At 41.8% G+C, this 21,951-nt stretch overlaps 2 protein-coding genes across 3 annotated transcripts; both read right to left on the bottom strand.

Moving 5' to 3' along the window:
* Positions 1-859: 859 nt before the first annotated feature.
* Positions 860-14,142, bottom strand: LOC134092646 (diacylglycerol kinase alpha-like). Its single transcript, XM_062545669.1, has 24 exons — positions 14,081-14,142; positions 12,323-12,415; positions 11,924-12,000; positions 11,436-11,568; positions 10,950-11,024; positions 10,787-10,836; positions 10,505-10,579; positions 9,280-9,396; positions 8,949-9,066; positions 8,654-8,742; positions 8,411-8,521; positions 8,173-8,271; positions 7,748-7,819; positions 7,361-7,434; positions 6,823-6,897; positions 6,186-6,271; positions 5,778-5,867; positions 5,477-5,637; positions 4,746-4,810; positions 4,363-4,453; positions 3,799-3,979; positions 2,508-2,628; positions 2,335-2,395; positions 860-1,671 (listed from the first exon to the last, which is right to left on the bottom strand). The coding sequence occupies exons 2-24, from the start codon at positions 12,399-12,401 to the stop codon at positions 1,591-1,593; spliced, it is 2,181 nt and encodes a 726-aa protein (XP_062401653.1). The 5' UTR covers positions 12,402-12,415; positions 14,081-14,142; the 3' UTR covers positions 860-1,590.
* Positions 14,143-15,132: 990 nt separating this feature from the next.
* On the bottom strand, positions 15,133-21,901 carry LOC134092645 (E3 ubiquitin-protein ligase NRDP1-like). 2 transcript variants are annotated; one of them, XM_062545668.1, is made up of 6 exons: positions 21,626-21,901; positions 20,950-21,064; positions 18,724-18,995; positions 18,244-18,379; positions 17,865-17,968; positions 15,133-16,931 (listed from the first exon to the last, which is right to left on the bottom strand). In XM_062545668.1, the coding sequence occupies exons 2-6, from the start codon at positions 21,037-21,039 to the stop codon at positions 16,577-16,579; spliced, it is 957 nt and encodes a 318-aa protein (XP_062401652.1). In that variant the 5' UTR covers positions 21,040-21,064; positions 21,626-21,901; the 3' UTR covers positions 15,133-16,576. The 2 variants fall into 2 exon arrangements, with proteins under 2 accessions (XP_062401652.1, XP_062401651.1); XM_062545667.1 differs by having other exon boundaries at positions 21,631-21,901.
* Between the last annotated feature and the right edge of the window lie 50 nt (positions 21,902-21,951).

Genomic DNA, 21,951 nt, shown 5'->3' with positions numbered 1-21,951 from the left:
ATGTTCCTGCCCTCTAAGAATTAGTTTCTAATAGCAGTACCTACCAGTAATTTCCTGTGTATAAGCTGCATTGTGAATAAACTGTAGTGTTTTATGCTAATTGAAAAAGATACATCTGTGTATTGACACAACTGTGTATTTATTGCAGTGCCCAATGAATCAGAATCAGTGCTTTAATCAGAAAGGAGAATAAAGAAATGTACTCCCAAGGTCTGCCCTGTGTATTAGCCTCATAGTGCCCTCTTAGAGTGTTGGAAGCAACACAAACTGTGTTCTATATCTGGATATGTATAGAGAAAAAAACAAAAACAAATCATCACGTTGTGTTATTTTCAACACTGTACACTCTTGAAAACAACACAAACTGTGCTGTCTCTATCGGGACAGAGATGGAAGAAATTTAGCAAAATCAATGTATAAACCGTTAATAGGCAGGAAATTATTAGGCTACACTGTCATAGCCACAGTATAAGTATACTGTATACACTTTTTGATCCCGTGAGGGATACTCTGTCTCTGCATTTATCCCAACATGTGAATGAATGAACACACACAGCATGGAATGAATACACACTAACCCAGAGCACTGCCCAACAGCGGTGCTCGGGGAGCAGTGAGGGGTTAGGTGCCTTGCTCAAGGGCACTTCAGCCGCGGACTGGTCGGCTTCGAACCGGCAACCCTCCGGTCACAAGCTCGAAGCCCTAACCAGTAGGCCACAGCTGCCTCCTATGTATAATACAAACTGGCACCAATCTTTGATCTGATCATGAACTAAAGAAGACTCCTTAAGTTCAGCGATTCAAAATGATCAGATTGTTTTTTTTTGTTGCAATAAACACCCATCTGTATGTCAAAATGTAATTATCAAAACCACTTCAATATCAATTTATTACAAATGATGAACACATTTCCAAACTGGAGATTAGAACAACACCGGTTAAAACAGAATAAAAATGTAAGTGTGCAAATACAAACAGCAAACACATCATTTTCATAATGTTACTATGTTAATAAATAATTTATAACCACACTGGAAAAAAGCTAGCCTACATTAGTAAAATGAAAACATTGATTTTGCAAATGGATTGTACCACAAAAGAGAGCGATGATGCTGCTTAAGCCATGAAAGCCTCATATGTTTACTAGTCCTAGAGAGAATCTGTTCCCTCCCATTCAATAAAAAATCATATGTGCCATTGCCAAAACGTAAACCACAAATTGTTAAATGCAATTCATCTGAAGGACTGAACACAAATATTTCTCCTTCTTTAGCACAACACAAAGTGGCATAATACAACACCTGTTACTGATAACCAACACAAACACATTTAAAAAGTACATCTGTCATCTGAAATGAACCATGTTCTGTGGAGGAATGAAACTTGTGCACATTTATAAAGTCAAGTCTGATCTGTTTGTCTGTGGTTATTAAGTGAACATGGAAATAGTGACTGATGTGATACTTCCTCTTTGAGAAGCAGTTGGATGGACAGACAGACACAGACAAGCACATGGGGGCAGAATAAGAAGCTAGATGGAAATCAAGCAAAGTTAGGTAGGAGACTTCACAGGGCATTCAAGTTCCGTCTTCATTTGAGGTGGAAGAAGCCAGTCGACTTGAAGGGAGATGCCATCATCATGTTTGCTTGGTTCTTGTGTGTAATTTGGATCTTGGAGAGGATTAGAGATATGAATTAACACAAAATATTTAAAAGAAAATATGTAATTGATCGAACTGATTGGAAAAATGTAATTAACAGTAGTGCAGTGCAGTTTTCTCCCGAAATACCCTTTCTAGACGGGGAACATTTTTGACTGATGCTACCTTTAAATTCACAATTTGACAGGTATGCTGTGCTTACTTCAGACAGTTGCAATGTTACTAAAGCAACACTACACAAGTTTTTTTCTTTCCCTCAGGGTTCCCACACTAAGTCAAATGTAAAAATCCATGACTTTTCCCTAACTTAAAACCTTAATTTCCATACAATAATGAATGGTATATCAATTATTTCAGAAAAGCTGAGTAGCATTTAAGAATCTTTTACCTTGTAAAAGAGGGAGATAGATAAATTGGCATTGAATAAACAAAGTTGGGCTACTCAAGCAAGCAGTAACAGCTAATAACCAGATATACACAAATTCTGCGTGGAGATATTTGCATTGAAGTTATGCAATAGACTTTCCAAAATTCCATGATATACCAAAGAAATGCATTTAGCACGCAAGCTAGCAAACTTCAGTCAGTGCCAACTAGGCTGTTAGTGGCTGGTTTGCCAGGTTTTCACATGCAGTGGTACAGTAGGTATTAAGAGACGCTTCCTTCAACTCACTGTGCATGGCGGCTGCATCCATGGCTCTCCGTCTATCTGCATGGGCAGAGCTTTTAATGTACTGTTGGGGAAATCAGAGACGGCAGAGAGTCAAAAGAGGAGCTTAAGTGAATCCTCAAAGGCAGACCTGCACCGTAGCTGGGAAACGAGCGCCTGCTCGTCTACACACGCACCTGATTGTGATCTGGGCCGTCTGGGCCAGTCTACGGCCCATGCTCTTCAGCCCAGAGTATATCTGGCCCATCTCCAGAGCCCCCATCAGACCAACCACCTCCAGGCGCTTATCACTCAAATCTGGAAAAAGAAATAGACTGTGTGTGTACAGTATGCCAGTATATACAGTAGTATCAGTATTGGGGTTGATAAGGAAATTATGTTCTGATCAAAAGGTCAAAGGTCAAATTCAGCGTGGCATTAGGCAAAACTCTCTTAGAATTCTGTTAGGAAAAAACAGGCAAATGTTCTTGACCATCCAAATCTGCTTTTACCCTTGTGAACTCAATGTTGAATCCAATTTGTTCATACATTGTTGCCACATGGCTGCTTGTTAAAAGTGCATTCTCATACCTGAATGGCCAAAGCATCTGACAGTACAGTATGTGAGCCATTCAGAGACTGAATGCACACAATATCATCCAAAGGATTTACTGTTTTAACTGGGATCACTGGATCAATAGTGTTAATTTATCCTACAAATGTAATAATAATACAATTACTAGAATACAATTATTGACATTACAATTACAGAACAATAATCTAAATTCAATTGTATATCTGAATTATATGAATTTTCTTTGTGTGGGTTGGACAATTTGTGGACTGTGATCTTTTCTCATCTCGTCCATTCATAAAATTGTCTGTTCTCTAAAAGAAGGGCGACAGAGAAGATTGGTGAATCCCATTAAGTGGTCCACTTAATGGGATTCACCAATCTTCTCTCATTGTCTTGAAGTAAAAACAAATAGTTGATCACAAATTTGATTTTATATTGCTTCCTAGATGATGACCGTTGAATTAAACAAGAGCAGTTAGGCAATTGCAGACTACCAGAAGGAAACCAAATTCAAGCATTTGCTTTCTAAGAAAGTTCCAGATGAATATGAAAAAAAAAACACGATATAAAAATGTGATGTCCATCGGACCAGCACTTATGTGGACACACACACACCCACAGATGGACAGACCCAATTACAATACCCCCCTCTACTGGGGGGTGAGGTTAATAAACTGGCAACAATAGGATGTCATGAATACAATAAGAATGGGTAGACTGAACGAGCTGTGGAGTATGATGTGTGCCACGGTCCCTATAGAACAGCCTGAATGCCTCTTGACATCTATTCAGTGACAACAAGTGGGATCTTGCATAAAGTCAAAATCAGATACAGTAGCTTTACTATGGTGACATTACAGATATGTATAATTTTAGAGAATCATCTCCTTTTGATATATTTTCCCGCATACCTTGGGACTTGGTCTTCAGAGTGTCATGATCTACAATGACGTCTGGCAAATCTGTGACACTCTCAGCCTCGTCCTTCCGCGTTTCTCCCCACAAGTTGGAGCCACCGTGCATGCTGGGAATGTTCAAAACAGCAATCCCTTGTAGGTCCATACTGCTCAGGTCCAGCGGTACCCCACAGCACTAATGAGGAACCAGCAGAAAGACATCTTATAGTCTTCGTCTTATAGTACAGTAAGACACTTGCAGTAACATTGGTTTATCAAAAGAAGAGTAAGGCGTGTTTTACTTTTTGTGCGATCAAGCAGAACATCACCTTCTAGAGACAGATATTACAATATAGATACAATGATACTTGCATCAGATAACTGGTTTAAGTTTGTCAAGGTATATCTGCCCTATCAAAGAAACCATAAATAAATTAATACAATGTCTATGGCCATATTTGGTTTGAGTATTCTCACTACAGTACCTGTCTGAACCTTGTGCCTCACAAGAGTATAACAGGCTTAATACAGTAGGGCCAACACTTATGGTTTCAGCATTTATAAACACCAGTTCCTCACCTCAATAGCAATATAATCCGACAGTTTCTTGCAAGAAGCAGACATGGTCTCAGATGTGGCCAGTTCAAAATAATACAGCTTGTTTTTTGCTCTTAAAGACAAAATGAAAACAACAACAATTTATTTAGAGGTCTACATGTAAATGTAATCAGACAATAGCTATTAACCATACTATAGCACCCTTCAAATGATCCCATGAAAAATATTTATCCCACAACTTGTATCTACCCCATTATTTCTGTCACTCTTATGGACCAAAAGTAGTAACATCTGAGACAGACTGAATATGTTTGCTGTATTTGGTGCATGACTTCACTCAATCCCACCCATGTCTTGATCCTCCATTTAGAAACAGGAACAGAATCACAAGCAGCAAGATTTACCTGCTATTGAACTTCTGTGGATTCTTCTCCCTCAAAGTGTGGAACCGATGAGCAATGGATGCATCCTAAACATAGTAATGCTGTATTATTTATACCACAGAACAAATGTAGTTTGTATGACACATCAATCAAGAGTCAAGGAATTAAAACATGATTCTACATCTAGTCTATGTAAATACAGCATGGGTGAAACTGGCAGAGGAGGCAAAAGAACTCAAGCAGAAATAGAGGAAGTCTACCATTTGTAAACAACAAAGTACTGTGAAGGAATATTTTGGCATTTCTTGTCAAAACATATATTCAAAAATATCTCAAATGTAGCTCATCTGTTGTTGTGACTGATCATTTATTGCATAATTGTCTTTTCTAAAGTTGTAAACAAGATCAAAACCTGGTTTAGTTATTTTACATGACAATAGCATCATACAGAACTGAAAGTATCCTTTGACATTTGAAGACTGGTATAGGTTTTGGTCCAAATGCTATTGGCAACTTGTGGCTGCTACAAGTACAAAACAATCCTTTGCTAAAGAATGCTAACGAATGCTGAGTTATTCCTTCAAGCATATGATGAAACGGTTCTTTTTTTAGAACGGTTTCCTACCGAAGGGCACTGGGGTTGGACTCAGCTCAGTGGAGCCGCTACGACTGGGAGGACCAAGCAAATCGTGTCACCTCTTTCAGCTCACTGACGTGTTTCTAGACTCCCTCCTCACTGGGCCTAAACTCACCACCCCAATGGAGAAGTAGTTGTTGATAATCTCGTAGGGCACAGGGTCCCCTTCCTCTTGGGGGTTGTTCTGGGTGACCTGCACACTCCAACGATCCATGGGAACCACAGACCCATGTTCCACCTCCTTTAAGATCTCTCTGAGGTCTGAGCCATCATATCCTTCACAAAGAGATTGAGAGAGAGAGAGATAGACTTTTATGTTATGAAAGACAACATATACCACATTACTGCAGGAGTTAATTGAGTGTAGCATTGGGCAAAAGTTAATACAACACATATAACTCATTGGCATGTCTCACCCCCTCCCCAGCGCAGACAACGGGCGAGGTCGTTCCCTGTGCCAAGGGGCAGAACAGCCACGGGTGGGTTCACTGGAAGTTCTGCTTTGTCTGCCAAAAAACACCCAGCAGTTAGGCATATTGTTGGTTTGCTTGAGGAATATTTGCTGTTCATATTAGCCTGGCCTTCACCACACAATTGTTCAACTGAATCTGCCAGAGCAAATGCAATGACCTCTCAGCAGTTAGTTGATATGGTTGAGGAATGTAAGTAGTTCATACTGTATGTACAGTATCAACAAAATGTTGGCTAGCATGAATTCTAATTCTAATACTAATCAGAGTACCCTCTCTTAACTGCAAGAGTCTGCAAGCTATTACAAGATTTCTGGAATTTTGTTCAGTTATGCTCCAGGAAATAATCCTTACCAATAGCATCTAAGATCCAGCCAACGGTGCCATCACCACCACAAACCAAGACTCTGTACTGCAGAAGGTTTCGGAAGAAGTGAAGCCTGATATTTAAGCACACAATACACAAACTGTAAGCATACATATTAGTGGTACAAATTATAACATATCCCTGTACCCTTTAATAATTGAATAAGAGTCAAATCATATGCATAATTAGTTATGTTCCGTACAGTGTCTGGATTTCTCTTGAGCTTAACAAGTGTAGCAATGATTAACTAAACTCTTGGTATTTGAAACCCTATGCTGCAAAGTGCCTCTGTGTTTTTCACAAAAATAGGAACATACACTATATGCTGGGTGTTAAGCTGTGACTCGTGTAATTAAAGAGTGAAATGACACTGTGATCAGTCGTTTAAATATGGACAAAGTGCAAAGTTGTGCAAAGAGCAAAGTGTCATAGGCGTGACAAAAAGCAATCATGTGGCATGTAGAAGCACTGCCCTGACCCACCCGTATTTGCACTTGATGATCTTGCTTATACTGAATTAGCATATATTTTGTTTGTTAAGCTTTAGTTCATTTTTGCTCATTGCTTGTCTTGGTACTATGCCTATTGGTTAAATGGGGGCCAGGGGGTGCCTTCATGCTTTACCCAGGGCTTGGTCCTCCATTGTTGAGGTTGAAGACTTGTCGTGGATTCAAGAAGTACTGCATCTTCCTCATTACCCTGATTTAACAGCAAGAAACAAACATCAGAACAACTCCGATAAGTGCAGAATTTTGTAATCTACAGCACCACCAATGAAAGAGCAGACACTGTGGTTTAACTATATCTGATATGTAGGTGAATGACGTTTTTTTTCTCTGTGCGTATCCTTTAAAAGGTCCCCAAAGAATGGGTTAATTTGATTGAACTTTGAGCACAGTGACAAGGAGATACAGATTTGAATTGCGTATAACACACATTTCCTGTAGGTGGGAAGGTAACGCTATCTTTATTGGACACAATGTTGTCACAATGTCAACACAGTCACGTTGTCCCAACAAAAAGATTATTTGTAATTTTCTTAAGGCCATGTTTGTTACTGGTAGTTCAACAACACCATGGTCCACAGTAGGGTAGGGTATGGTGTCCTATATGCTTTTGAATGGACACTGATGTGGAGGGTAAAAAAAACATAATTTCTCACCTCTCTCCTTGTTTCCCTCCACTTTTAGGATTCACAAAAACCAAAAGAGGATGTGTCTGTGGTGGAGGAGTGATCTGAAAGAGATAGATCAAGGGTCAATGTGCTTTCCTGGTCCTTGAAAGTCACAAATCAATAAAACACAGTGAGACATTACTAATCCCACAAAATTAGTCGATTTGAGTTCTACAAGAGAAGGCTGCAAGAAAGAAAGAGACATGCTGACAAACAGCCAACAAATAGAAAAGTCTCCAGAAGTACATGAACTGAGATGTAACTGCACATGTACACAAGGCCTCAAGTTGAACATAACTGCATCAGTTAGAGAGGTGAACTAACTAAACGTCTCAAGTCTGGCAAACTAATCAGCGACTGGAGAGGGAATCTTACGTGTAAGTGGGTTCCTTCTGATGTCATATGCATCAGGGGCTTCTCTGCGCATGAGCCGTGGCCCTCATCCTCCTGAAACACACAGACACACACACACACACACACACACACGACACGACACGACACGACACGCACGTACGCATGCACACACCCCCACACACGCACACACACACACACACACACACACACACACACACACACACACACACACACACAGACACGACACGACACGACACGCACGTACGCATGCACACACCCGCACACATGCACACACACACACACACACACACACAAGGTCACAGTTACTTATGTGGCACATGTAATACAATGATGTTGGATAAAGCCAGCCAGATAAAGACAGTCATTTCCTAAAATGCACAACACTGTCATGCGAGAGGATTAAAAGAACACTTATGAGGAATTACCTTGAGAAGGGGACTGATGCACCATGGGGGTAGAATATGATCTCTCAGAGGTCCACAGTCACACTCAGAAGAGCCCACATTCACACACTCATCATGGCGCTGTACAATAACACATGTAAATGCATGAATAAATCACAAGTATTGATCATTAAAGTAGATCATATTGATAAGTAGAATATGCGGTAGCACCAACATCATCATTGATATATTCGTACAAACAACAAGTCTGTTCTCTCACCTTGTGATGACACCACGCACAGCGTTTTCCTGTCAGAGTTTTAATCTTCTTTGGGCAGGAGTCACATTTACTGGCATCACTCTCTGTCCTGATCCAGTCATGCATGGGAACCTGATCACCAGACAGCCGAGCCAGACAGCCAGACACACAAACAATCACAAGGTCATGACCTCGTAAAACCTAAAGCCACCCCATTATTTATTTTTTGCTCTTTTCAACATAAATGAGCTCTTGCAGTCTCACCCCGATCTCAGCCTTGTTCTTGACGTACGTGCGCACACATGGGGCAGGATTCTTGTTGGCACAGCGACTGTGGACCATGTATTTGCAAACTTTTGCCATAAGAGAGAATGAAACACATTAAGACCATTTGGGTTCACCAGCAATAGACCGCAGTCTTCAGCCACTAAATGGAAACGCCATTATCGTAAATAGTTTATCGTAAGCGAATCAATTATTCAAATCAATTTAAATGATGTATAGTGTAGTGATGTTGTGTGGTGTATAGAGACCAAGCCCCCTGCTGGTGGAAACTCACCACTGCAGCAGAGGCCCTGTTTGCGAAGACCCATGAGCATCCCATCACACACGCAGCAGTAGGTGGGCTTGGTGAAGTTCTTCATCCGCCACGTGTGCTGGCTGTCCTGCTCCGCAATCTGACTCAGAGCCAAACAACATGTGGTCACATTAGAGCGCTGTAACGGCTGGCTGGAAGTCAAGACCGGGGCCTGCGGTTCGCTTTAGAAAAGAGCTGACACCACAAACGGCCGGCCGGAAATGCTGAGCTAGCCGCTTCTGGATCTCGAATTTCAATGCCATTTCCTGGCCATGAGAGAGCAGCGTATTAGTCACTTGGAGAGTAAACTTGCCTTTAAGCCAAGCAGCACCAGGAGAGCCACGTTGTTCATCCCTCCAACAATCCACTCCTGCTGGGTCACCGTCCCGCTGCTGTCCGCGTCTATAGCGGTCATTGTGTCCTCCAGCAGCTAGGGCAATAGCAGTCAGCTGTGAGCAACAGGCCTCATCACAAAACAAACAGAGGTCTGAAGAGAGGTCTGGCCAGTGTGACCTTACACGCCATACCACTGACTAATAACTATCTCTTCTCTAAGTGGGAACTCATTCATAGTTTCATGACCATGTTTTAAGGCACAAAACAAGTATATTGGGATGAGATGCATCTGAAGACAGTCTTAAAGTTAATACAATCACTGGTTGATAGAATATTTCACTCTCACTGCCCTACCGCAGGAGTAGAAGCATCTCTTGTAGAAGTATAACATGAAATAAATGTAGCAAACCTGTGAAAAAAAGACTTATATCATAGGTGTATGGAAAAAAACTCAAATGTGATCTGAAATGTGACCTGATGACTTTGTGAACATTAAGGGTACAGTCCAGTCCAGTGTGATGAGAATTTCATAATATCGTAACTTTAGATTCTAAAGGTATCCAACACAGTTTCAAGGTTTTTTTTCTACTGGGCTCGCAGTTGTGGAGTGTCCACACACAGTGTACAAACCACAAAAGCTACTGTAATCTCCAAACAGCCATGTTCACTGATAAGGTACTCTGACACAATTCCATAGTTGTGGAAGTTGTGGACTATTGCTCACTTGCAGTAAAGCAATTTCTGATTGTCTGGGTCGGAGGAGAGCAAGTTGCAAGGCTGGCTGGATTCATAAATGAATAGGCTAGGGCTGCAGAAGACGTGCCATTCTTCCTATTATTAGTAAGTTTACCGTCAAAATGATAGTGATAAGGTAAAAACTGGCAACAACCAATCAAATTACAATTATTTCTTTGTGCTTCTGAAGCAATGTGTTTATTGGTTTATGGCTTGTTCTGAGCCACTATTTAGCCATTTTCGGAGCCAGGACTCCATACAAACACCAGAGTTTATTCAAGACCAAATACTAGAGGACTGTGCACTTGAAATGTATATGGGATTATAACCCCAGACTGGACCTTTAAAATGAACCAATTGGCAACGTTTAAGAGAACTCAAAAGAGAGATAATGTTGCGAGTCACTTTTGAGTGTCTGCTTGGTAGCCATAAGCACAACCAAAAGTTGAAGGAAAGTAGTCCGTTACCGATCTAAGCTCTGTCACGTCCCAACCAAGATAATCTGCCGCGCGCATCATCTGGGTTATTATTGAGTCCACTTCCTGGAATAATTCACAGGTATTTCAAATCAGTGAATCAAATATCAGATAGGATTTGAATATCATTTGCAAAGGTAAATGTACAATCACAACATTAGCTTTAACTTAACTGACCTATTTGGGAGTCTATGTGATTCCAGTGACCAGTAGATGCTATACTGAGCAATATGTTTTGAGATATATTTCATAACATATCAAGATATTACTTACTGATTTATCCAGATAGCCATTGCTATCTTTGTCATACAGCTTGAAGGTAACTATATAAACACAGAAACGTCTGTTAGAAGATGTTACTGGTGCTATGGCCAAGTTCTATTTATTACCACTCAACGTCATATGAAATAGTCATTAACACAATATCAAGACTCACATTCCAGTTTATCCATGGGCTTTCCCTCCTCCAAAACAGAGAAGTAGCACGACATCGCCTTGAGACAAACACCATCTTAAAGAGACACAGAATATACATGCCAGTTAAGGCGTCAGCAACCACTGAACAGACATAAGAATTCTGCAAGATTTATGAAATATTTCAAATGTCCATTAGCTTTTCATTAGTCTGTTAATTTTTCATGCAGTTAATGTGGTAGAGGCTTGATTTTCGTTTACAAGCTAGAAGCACAAACCCATTATAAACCCAGATGTAATCTTTTGTATTGAATTACACAATCAATGCATCTTTTCTTCAATTAATGAATGAGAACAGTTCAGCCATGCCAACGACAAACAACCTTGGCCGCATGCCCAAGGTCTAAGGATTAGAACCCAATTATTGAGGAAAGGATGCATAAAGTGTGTTTTCAACGGATACCTTTCAGCAACTTGGTGGTCAAGTCAAAATGACTAGCTATTGTACCGTCTTTATGTTTTTGCTTGCACATCTCTGACTCCTGGAAATACTGATAGAGATGCTGGCAGAGCTCGCCGGGCAGGTTGTCTGCCTCCAGATAGGTCTTGAGGAAGAGTGAGAAACCCGTCCTGTTGATGCGCTACAGCAGAGTGGGTGAGTGGGAGGAAAGATGACAGACGGAGAACGAGGAGAGGAGATTGGCAGAGAAGGGGAGGAGAGGTGAGGAGGAGACGTCACCATAAATTGATCAGTGACTCAGACCCCAAAAACAGCTCCCCACGCAGCAATTACATTAACATAACCAACTGAGACGAAATAATGCCCGAGACAGAACACGGCAGTCTAGACCTAATCTGATGATTGTACCATGTAATACCCATTAAAACACAATGAACTCGATGCAGTTTCATGACAAGTCATGGGAGAACAGACCGAATCGCATTAAGCACAGATGTTGTTCAAAGTCAGACAGCAACGCTGTCTAATGTACTTACATCTCCAGACCTATGTTGCACCAGCTTGCCCCCAGCATTGAACTCCTTCACCACGTCCTTCACCCTCATGGTGCTGTCTGTTATTGAGACACAGCATAGATGGCATTAGACAGTTTCTTCAAGAGATGAAATCATACACGCGCAAATGCAAACAAACCAACTGTGTGTGGCATCAAATGACTGTAGACAAGCTTGTCACTGGAGGGTGGGGGCGGTTGGGGGGGGGCACTGCACTTTGAGTCATAGTCACCACTAACATACTTGTTAAGCAAACAGTAGGCTACATAACAGCATGCAGGCGTGAAGTGACACCTAGATGAGAGGCCCAACGCCCACAGTACATTCAAGAGTGGCGCAATTATTACAACACGTCTGCGACAGAGACTGTGAAGGACTCACACTCCATGTACTGCTGCAGCTGGATGAAATCAACAGGACTCAACTCGGCCCCGCAAGGCTCAGCTGCCGAAGACGTCATCTTGGATGTCCACTCTGACGGAGCGAAGATAAGAAGAATGTGAGAGACGGAGATGGGTAGAGAGAGAGATAGACAGAGTGTGAGAGACAAAAAATAATCACAGAAAGAAACAAACCCTACAATGACTACACTCCTATTTTACAATCCGACAAAGCAATTGAGAAGAAATGTGTGAGAAACTCAACTCTGGTTTAAAGACTCATGTTTATAGGGATGACTCTCAGTCCTTGACTGACACAATAGTCAGAAACCAGTTTTTCCCCATTCCAGAGGAGTCTAGCCGTCTAGTACCGTATACCATATAAGAGATAACACTTCTATAGAAATAGAATATAGTTTGTGGTTAAGGTCTTGTCCATAGTATTAAATTAAATGATACAGTTAGTCTTCTTAAGACTTTTCACTTTGCCCATTCAAATTAGGGCCCAAATGGGAAATGTCCTCCATAAATCAATGGTTTTGTTTACATTTCCAACAGAAAGAATGAAATTGGGTTTTGCATTGTCAGCTACTGTAAAATGTTAGGGGATAATACCTTAACTGAAGAGGTGTAGCCCACATATGGTCTGTTGGTAAAGCCTACCTAAAAATCTACTTTGAACATTTTATCTGAACATCAGAGGAATCCAATAAGAGATTAGCATCATGACTTTAATTTAAAAACAAGAATTTAAAGTAGTCTATTTGGCATCTCAACATACCACTCTGGTTAAATAGAATAAAATGCAATGTTTTTCATCAGGGACTGACCCGTCATGTTGATTACATTTATCCTATCTCCCAACTGCACAGGTCATCTCTGCGCGCAATGCGCACACACATATAAAATAGTCTTAAAACCAATACCCGTACGTGGTAGTCCTGCTTGTTTGAAGGAGAAAATAGAATTGGGTAAACAGTGTTCAATTGTTCTTCAATCTGTGTAGCCTATTGCGTAGCCAGAACAAATCCTTTTTTACAGTGAAAAGGGTGACTTTCTGAGCCAAAGACTCTGGCGCTAAGCCGCGGCTCGATCATCAAGAATCAGTGGCTGCCTGGGTAGGCCCAGTCGTCAGGGGATTATTGACAGCAATTGACTGCTATTCTCCGACTACATTATGTCAATTAGTATACTAATATTTGTCTTTCAGGCTATAGGCTACCCATTATGGTTCAGGTTTCACAACTAAGAATGAATTGAATCTCACACGCAACCCCCGCGATCTTATCATCAAGAAGTATGCCACCTGATACCTTCCGTGAGCTCTTTGTCAGTGCCCTTTGAAATTGTTATGCATGGACATTTGTCTTACCTCATTAGAATGAATGTAAAAGACCGAAAAGACGCGCATGATTTCACTTGCTACAAGACTGAGTGAAATCAACCGATTCACAAGTTGATGCAAACAAGTTCACGATGCCGAGTAGCCCAACACTTTAAAGTTTGACTCAAACCCTCGGTTTCCATCAACCTTTCTCAATCACTCCGATAATTAGAAGCTTAGTGAATCACTTCAAAAAGCGAAATTCTTACAAGAGTCAACAAGGCGTTAAAGTGACAGCAAAATCAACTTGTTGCAACCGCGTAAAGATGTTGCGCATGGTCGAGCTGAAACACGTTTAGTTTTACGAAACGTTTTCCTTTTCCTTAAAATGAGTTAGAGGCTATTCGAGATAAGCGAAAAATATAAACAACTTACGGACACCGTTGAGCTCCGACGTTCAACGCTGACAGCACTGGCCTAGCCCTAGCGTAGGAGGGTGGAAGTGGATTAACCAAGCATTAAATGGGCGGAGAGAAATAGCAGCAGAGGATCGTCACAGTGAGGAGAGGCGCCCTCCTTCACTAATCCAATTCATTTTAGAAGACTTTGAGATAGCCCACTATAATGAATTGTGTTGAATTTTCAATTAAGTGCGTTGTTTAGAAAAACGACATAATGTGATTGGATTAATCAGAAGTAATGACATAATCCCGTGAACATTATGCTCTGCGCGTTGAAACGGAATAATCGATGGGTGTCTGTCAGAGGTCCATTAACCCACTTTCAGATTGAGACCTGTTTTTCTATACTCACCAGCTGTCACTCACAACAGATGTATAGGCCTGCAAAGCCATATTTGAAGGGACTGTGAATTCAAAGATAAAAATGGGAGTAGGCCTATATTGACTGCTCATAGTTTACAGCACTCAAATCAAAAAGGAATTCTTGACACTGTTATGTCTGGATGGACTGTCACACAAATGTTCTTAAAACATTCCTCTCCTCTAAAACTAAGTCTAGCCAGAGATCAGCTTTGAAATAGATCAGTGTCTTTCCAAAAAAGTGAAAGATATACTTTCAGCATATCTTGGCCTATCAAGCTCCTGATTAAGGATGCTAAAAAAATCTACACTGAAACACCTTCTGAGGGTGAGGTGAAATATTCCACTCTGTGAATACGTCTGGCTCAGAGTAGCCTACTCTGGAGCCTTACACAAGAACAAGGTATGTCTCAAGCCTTAGCATGTAATAACAGTTATTATTAACTCTAAGTGAGCTTGCGAAAAGAAGATGGCTCCCCTTCTCAGTTGCTGAGTTTCTTCCACTATAGCTTCAATCCACATGCTTTGAGAAGTGTAGTAGCAGGACACACAGCAAAAATTAGATTTGAGCCAAGGCCAAACAGGTTAATACAACACCCTACATGCCCATCAAATGCTGCACAGACGCACAATAGTAATTACTATGACTGTCCTTACACAAAGAGATCAGAGACAATAAATATAATTCATATTGGAGTGTTTACAGGGGATATCTTCTTCAATGCGTACACAGACATTATATTCTGCATACAACTTGCAACACGGTCACAAGCAAAAAAATACTGAATGCAAATCACAACACTCAAAAAAAGTAAACAAAATCTTGGATGAGTGACTCACCACTTCCTGAGAGCCATTTTTAAAAAAAACACATTCATGAATCATGCATTAAACATTTACGATCAAATTCTTTAGAACACTTAAAACAGAAACAATACAATTTCAAATCCATTTACAAATAACCCATTAAGAAATTAGACCAAAAACAGCCTTGAACATTCTACTGCTCTCAGTCAAAACCGCTTTACTGTGTATAAGGGTATGAAAGTTCATATATTAATATTGCTTTGATGTTTTGGTTTCATTGGCTCTGAATGTGTAGAAGAATTTTCTTTACTAAAATTATTACAGTACATTGTTCTGTCAAATGAAGGAAATGTGTTGGAAAATATTAAAAATGAAGATTCAGACACTGAAAGGAATGGGGAAAAGCAGATATGGTCAAGCTTATCAGAAGCGGTGTCCAAGGAACTATCATTATAACTATGCTGCCAAGGGATTAGGGCTAAAATGAGTTCAGATTTCTGGGCAAATCCATTCTCCGAAAAAATTGAAAGACACTGCAAAAATGTAGTGTGCCAGCTCCTGCCTCTACTTTCGTAGATGACGAACTGTCCAACAATGACCCGAGGCTATTGTAAAGAAAGTCATAAAACCATGGATTGCATTGTCCACTCAAAACTGCACATTATTTTGACAAACCACACAAAATAATAAATGAGGAATATGTGAGGTATTCTAAAGCAGTGCTGTATTTGTTGTTAGGAGCCAGGCTATTTTATAGATAAACATGACCATAGTCACAGCAGCTTAAAATTCTCAAACCCACCTGCTTTCTTCACAGCACAGCAGAGTTCTGTCAGTCTTGTGTTAATGTCATTAGGGAACCTTACACAAATACAGAAAAGTTGCTGGGGCTATTTATGCGTCTGTGTGTTTTGTGCGTGTGAATGTGTGAGTGTTCGTGTTAGTGATATGTGAACTTCAGTTCAGACACTTCCACCACAACATTTCTGCATTTCATGCTAGCATGGTCGACCAAGTTCTCACCCCATGCAACATAAACTGTTTTCTATACGTCCCCAGTCTATATAAGGTAAAACAACATGAGCATTTACTCTGAGTCAGTCGTTTCGTCTGGTGTTGAAATGGAGAGACAAAGTTAACTGCAAATGCCTCTGCACCACAAAGTTGCAGCATAATCACATAATCAACTGAGTGACTAGAACGTCAGACTGTCCTCCAGTATCTTCCAACACCTGTTAAACTAATACCTTATTCAGTTTTATTCAATGTCCAAGTGATGGCCTACATTACTATTGCACCCAGACTACAAAATGTCCTCCACTCCATGGGCAAAGATCATGACGAGACCAGGCTCAAGGATCATGTCTTCAGCCATGTGTTGGTTCTCACAGGCCAACACCACCACGGCCTGTTTCCCAGGGATGCGCTTAGCCACGTAGAGTTCGTAGTAGCGGCGATTCATCTGCCGTGTTTCCAGCGTGGCCAGTCCCCCGGGCCAGTTCCGCTCGTGGGCGTTCTCGATCAGATCGCCGACGATGGACGGAGGGCAGCCGCTGTCCACCAGTGAGCGTCGGATGACTGCCTGTAGAACAGCGTCGGGCGTGGAGATCATGCCTCCCCATCGGGTCACACGAGCTGGCTGCAATGAACCCACCCACCTGCAGGGGCCAGTGTTGCGGGACAAGTTATTACAAGTCCAATTACACTCATCACAATTCACTAGCCTGGTTTCATTTCATTTTGTGAAGAGAGTCTGGGTACTCTCTCCTTTGGGAAATGTTTGGTAATGGGCATAGACTTTACTTTAACTTTGAGATCATTGGTTCAGTCTAACCAAGCACATTGATCAGAGATTCTTAAAGCCCCCCTTGGTAGTATTAGCTATATTTCCCCCTCTGCTGGAGAAAGTGTCCATGCTATTTCTTATTAACTGTGGAAAAAAGTAACGATAAAGCACATGGACTTGTTTACAAGTCAGCAAAACGGTTGTCATGAGTTCAGCAGAACAATGTGGATGTTGCAAGGTAAGAAACACGATTTCAAATGAGTTTCGGCCTGGGGACGCTAGAGGGTGTGGGGAAAGTCACCATTTTCTAAACCACCAAATGATTTCTAAACGGGTTCAATACGTTGAAATAGTTGCCCAGTCCCCTTTAATGTTACCCCTTCTTCACTTAACCTTTACAAACTGATTGTAAATTGTATCTCCAGTCAGGAAACAATGCATTTACATTTTGTGCATGAATGTATACATTCTTCTAACTGCAATTATTGAGGTTTGCAGACGTTACTACTACAGTTTACCACAGCCACTTTAGATTTCAAAACTAACGTAATCCCATTTCATCACGGACTTGTCCTACAGCGAAACGGAAACACATTGCAAGGAGCCAGACTAGTAACTAGGGCTACACTCAAGTCACTACACTAGGGTCAGAGGGGATCTATTAACTATTTAATCTGATTAAATGAATACTAATGAATGTTGCAATGAATACAACAAAATAAAAATAAAACTGAAAACAGCCCCCCCCCACACACACACACACAGACACACACCTTAAAAAAAATAAAATAAAAGTGATACTCACTCTAGAATCTCATTGTACTCAATGGTCTCCTCCAGGTTCTGTAAGCTGGGGTTGGTCGTGCGAAGAGCTCGCATGTAGGCCTTCAGTAGCTGGATATCACGTTTCTAAAACATAACAGTAAAAGTCCTGATTTAGGTGAAAGGGCATAAGCTGCACATTTCTAGCTGGGCTGTTAGCGGGTCATACGCTCCCCAGCTCTACATGCACCTATCCAAAATACACACACACATTTTTTAAATGCCATTCGAGGTTAATAAAGAAGCAGATAGGACTGTTCTATAACTAACTGCCCCATACTCATGTTTTTATAGTGATGCCACACCGATGATGCGATTAAGAGAAGATGATTTGGCCAGCAGCACAGGCCGTAGGACCAGACCTGCTCAGCCAGTTGGTGTTTGTGTTCTGAGGCCGTTTTCTCCAGCTCTGCGATCTTGCCTTGCTGCTTCTGAACCAAAGTGCGGAGGTGCCCCACGCAGTTGTGTTGGGCCAACTCATCCTTGGGAATTTCCAGCCTGCAAAAAGGTTATGGAAAGAAAACCGATAACACATAAGAACTAAATGGGATGGGTCTCCTTCAAAAGTAGGATAACTGTGTTATCTTGAAGAGAACTACGTAGGCCTTTAAAAAAAGACTCAAGAACGTACCCAACAAAAGGCACCTAAATTACATTAACATCTAATCTTGATCTACTCAAATGTCAACTCCATTCAAATGTCAATACCAGCAAACAGTTAGGGGAGTCCTCCTTGTATGAGGAAATATGAGGGGACTATTTGAGGATCTGCTCACTAATCCTTAAAAAGGTCTTTAAAACACAAAATTGAAAACCCACCCACACACACGCTCACTACTCACCCACAGCCTCGCTCGCACATGACCGGTTTCTTGGGGTTGTGCTCGCACTCCCTGAGATGTGACTGCAGCTGGCTGAGTCGCAGCACGGCCGTGCAGCCGAAGGCACTGTTGTCACAGCTCAGCTGCAGCTTGGACAGCATGTTGCGCATGATGCGGGGCACCGGCTGCAGCTGGGCCAGCGTGACCTGGGAGCGATCCACGGGGCAGGTGCTCTGCTGGGAGATCCATTGGGTGATGCAGGCATTGCAGAAGGCGTGCTCGCAGTCCGTGGCCTGCGGGGGGTGACACCAGAGTCAGCCGTTTGTGTGGACAGAGTCAGCCATTTGTGGGACATTTACGGCAACACCGGCAGTTGGTTTGAAATGCAAGTGCTCCACAGTAAACCTGCAGCAGAAGCAACTCTGGGTGTTTACGCTGTTGCAGTTCTACGTGATAAAGCCTGTCAGTCTTGACTCTTTTAGCAGACAGGGTCTCCATCCAAGCACTCTGCCAATCAATCATCAGAGAACTGCTGTGCTGCGGGTGATCACATCAGGGATGGATAACATCTAGCATTAGCATTACAACTGTCAACATGCTAACCCCTTGCAAAGGTCAGAAGGACGTTTGCACGCAGGCACGCGCCCGCACACACACACACACACACAGACACCCATGTGTAGTACACACTCACACAGTGTACAAATGCGCACACACACATGCAATCACATAGAGACACAAGGTCAGGTGAGGCGCACTGGAGCGGTGAGCGATCTGTATGCGCGTCTCAGTTTCAGCCCATCGCTGCACAGTGCCTCTCCGTCTCTGGAGACTTGAGCATTATCGACTGGAGGTCGGTGGCTGATGCCAAACCCATATATTACGCTCAGCATGTGCACGTGTGCATAAACGGACTCTTTCCTCTTTATTAACTTAAGTGCAGCTATAAAGTGCAGACTGGCCCATTACTTTCTCAGGGAAATGCGACTGTGCTCTGCATTCAGACTCCTGTATGGCTGCCAACCCACTGCGCAAGTCCCCATACAGATTGAACCACAGGGAGACCATGCACACACACACACACACACACACCGTCAATGCTGCTGAAATAACTTCTTGACCTATGCTGACATGACACATTACCAGGCGCGCGTGCACAAAAACAGACTAAAAAAAGAACATAGTCACTCACCTCTCTCTTAACTTATCTCATACCTGTCCACCATCAGGATGTAGAAATATTTCGGAGCAAACATTTCTTGCATCCAGATAGCTCATCGTCACGTCTCATCAAGCTGCTCAAGGACGACTTAGCCTTGCACTCAAATGTGCAAGGGAAAAGTCATCCCCCTACCACTTCTTCTCATCCTCTTCCCTCTCTCTGCAACTCTCCTCTCCTCTCCTCTCCTTTCCTTTCCTCTCCTCTCCCCTCCTTCCCCGTGTTACTGCATCTCTACGAAAGCTGATCTGTCTCCCTCCTGTCCTTCTCGCTCCCTCTTCATGTGGATTCTACTCATCTGTCGGACGACCCGGACATTCTGTTCAAAGCTTAGATACACAGTTATGCCCATTCTGATATGACCGGCATTAAACCCACGAAAGGAGAGCATCTCTGTGTGACAGTGGGACAGAGACACAACTACAGCCGGTATCTAGCTTAAGATATGCTGAGTCACATCAACCCCCCCCCTTCCCATGCACACACACACACCACTTCCTGCAAGCAGGTGTCTGTGTTTAAAGGGGAATTAATATCAATCTGATTTATCTACACAAGATATCACAACACAACGGAAACTGATCAAATGGTTATATTTTAAGGTGTAAGTATAAGTGTATCTGTATAATCAGCTCCTATTAACTCACCACTCAAAATTATGTTGAAATACATTAACTGACATTCTCCTGAAAACACCACCTACACCTGTCTGTACATTTAAGACCAGAGTGTAAATCTGGCTTCAATAAAGATTGAAGCAAAAATCCATCTGTGCAATATTGAAAAAACAAAATCAGATTACGCAAAGTGCAGGCTTTTTTTGGCTTTCATTACTTGAATAAACACTTCATAGTAGTAGTAGTAGTAGTAGTAGTAGTAGTAGTATTAGTAATAGTAAGAGTAGTATCAGCATGGTTCTATGGTTAGACAATGGCAAAACGGCATCAAAAGTCCCAGAATTGGGTTTCACTACACCGAAATCAGCCTCTGCAGAGGAACAGAACATGAGAGTGGATAGAAGGCTATACCTGTACAGGCTCCTCCAGCACACCACTGCATATGGGGCACAACAGGTCTTCATCCACGTGCCCCTGGAAGCGGTTAGTGTCGTACCCCATGGCACATCACTTGGGCTGCCACAGCCTAGGACAGATTCCAGCCATTCATTATTTTAGTGGCGAAGAAAAAAAAAAAAAATCAGGAGGCTGTTCACATTGGTGGCACTAGCACTACTACATCACTATGAGTGGATAGTAAGCATGCAATCAGACACTTCTGTGGCACATGTTACAGCAGATTCAGTAAAACAGAAAGTTTCAATCTTTAAGCTGATCTTTAACACCTCATGAGTGATTATGTCCAAATAAGAATATCTTATTCACGGATTTTCTATTATACATTTGCAATACTGGTAGGCCGAACACTGCATCCACAGTGCTTGCTGTAATTATGAAAACAATGTCATTTCGACATCGTTGCAGGTGTAGAGCTATTCAAGAACACTAATCTCAACCGCAATCAAACCTTATTTCATGATAAGTCACAGAAAGGTGACATTTTAAGTCAGAATACAGATAGGATTAGCCAGGTCATGTCATGTCATGTTAACGTTTGTTACATTAACCGCTGCTGTAATCAGCGGAGATGGGTAAGTCTGGCCATCTGATTATGCAATTTGTAGGCAAAGTTTGAACCATTTCTTACCTTACCTCGTGTAGTAGGTCTTTTGAGTTTGCCACAGACTGTATCAAAAATGCTCTCATCTGCATACTTGGAGGAGGCAGTATTTTTTTTAATGTCATAAACAAAGTAGTGGGGCGACGGCGTTATAAAGACATGGTTAGGGATTACAACCCCTTTGTGAATGTTGTTCACAATTTATGTTGACTGAAATCCCAAGCGTTGAGAGCTCAAACGCGGTTATAATTTCACGTTACTCGCCTGTTTCCAAAGTTATCCCGTTGTGCGCGTATCCTTCCTGTTTGCTGACCACTTATGCACACGTCCCTAAACACATGATCACACTGCAC

This window comes from Sardina pilchardus, chromosome 9 (genome assembly GCF_963854185.1).
Source record: "Sardina pilchardus chromosome 9, fSarPil1.1, whole genome shotgun sequence".
NCBI lineage: Eukaryota > Metazoa > Chordata > Actinopteri > Clupeiformes > Clupeidae > Sardina > Sardina pilchardus.
Note: the sequence above shows the minus strand (reverse complement) of the source record. Positions and strands in the feature narration are given on the sequence as shown.

Bases quoted from the DNA above. Each gene is read 5' to 3' on its own strand.
- LOC134092646 (XM_062545669.1), bottom strand. From the start codon at position 12,401: ATGACGTCTTCGGCAGCTGAGCCTTGCGGGGCCGAGTTGAGTCCTGTT. The intron at 5,868-6,185 runs GTAAGGATTATT...GTTTTTTGGCAG, and splicing joins CTGGATCTTAGATGCTATTG to ACAAAGCAGAACTTCCAGTG. The intron at 1,672-2,334 runs GTGAGTTGAAGG...ATCCTCTCCAAG, and splicing joins GGATGCAGCCGCCATGCACA to ATCCAAATTACACACAAGAA.
- LOC134092645 (XM_062545668.1), bottom strand. From the start codon at position 21,039: ATGGGGTACGACACTAACCGCTTCCAGGGGCACGTGGATGAAGACCTG. The intron at 17,969-18,243 runs GTCTGGTCCTAC...GTTATGTTTTAG, and splicing joins AACACCAACTGGCTGAGCAG to AAACGTGATATCCAGCTACT. The intron at 16,932-17,864 runs GTGAGTATCACT...TGGCCCCTGCAG, and splicing joins GAGTACAATGAGATTCTAGA to GTGGGTGGGTTCATTGCAGC.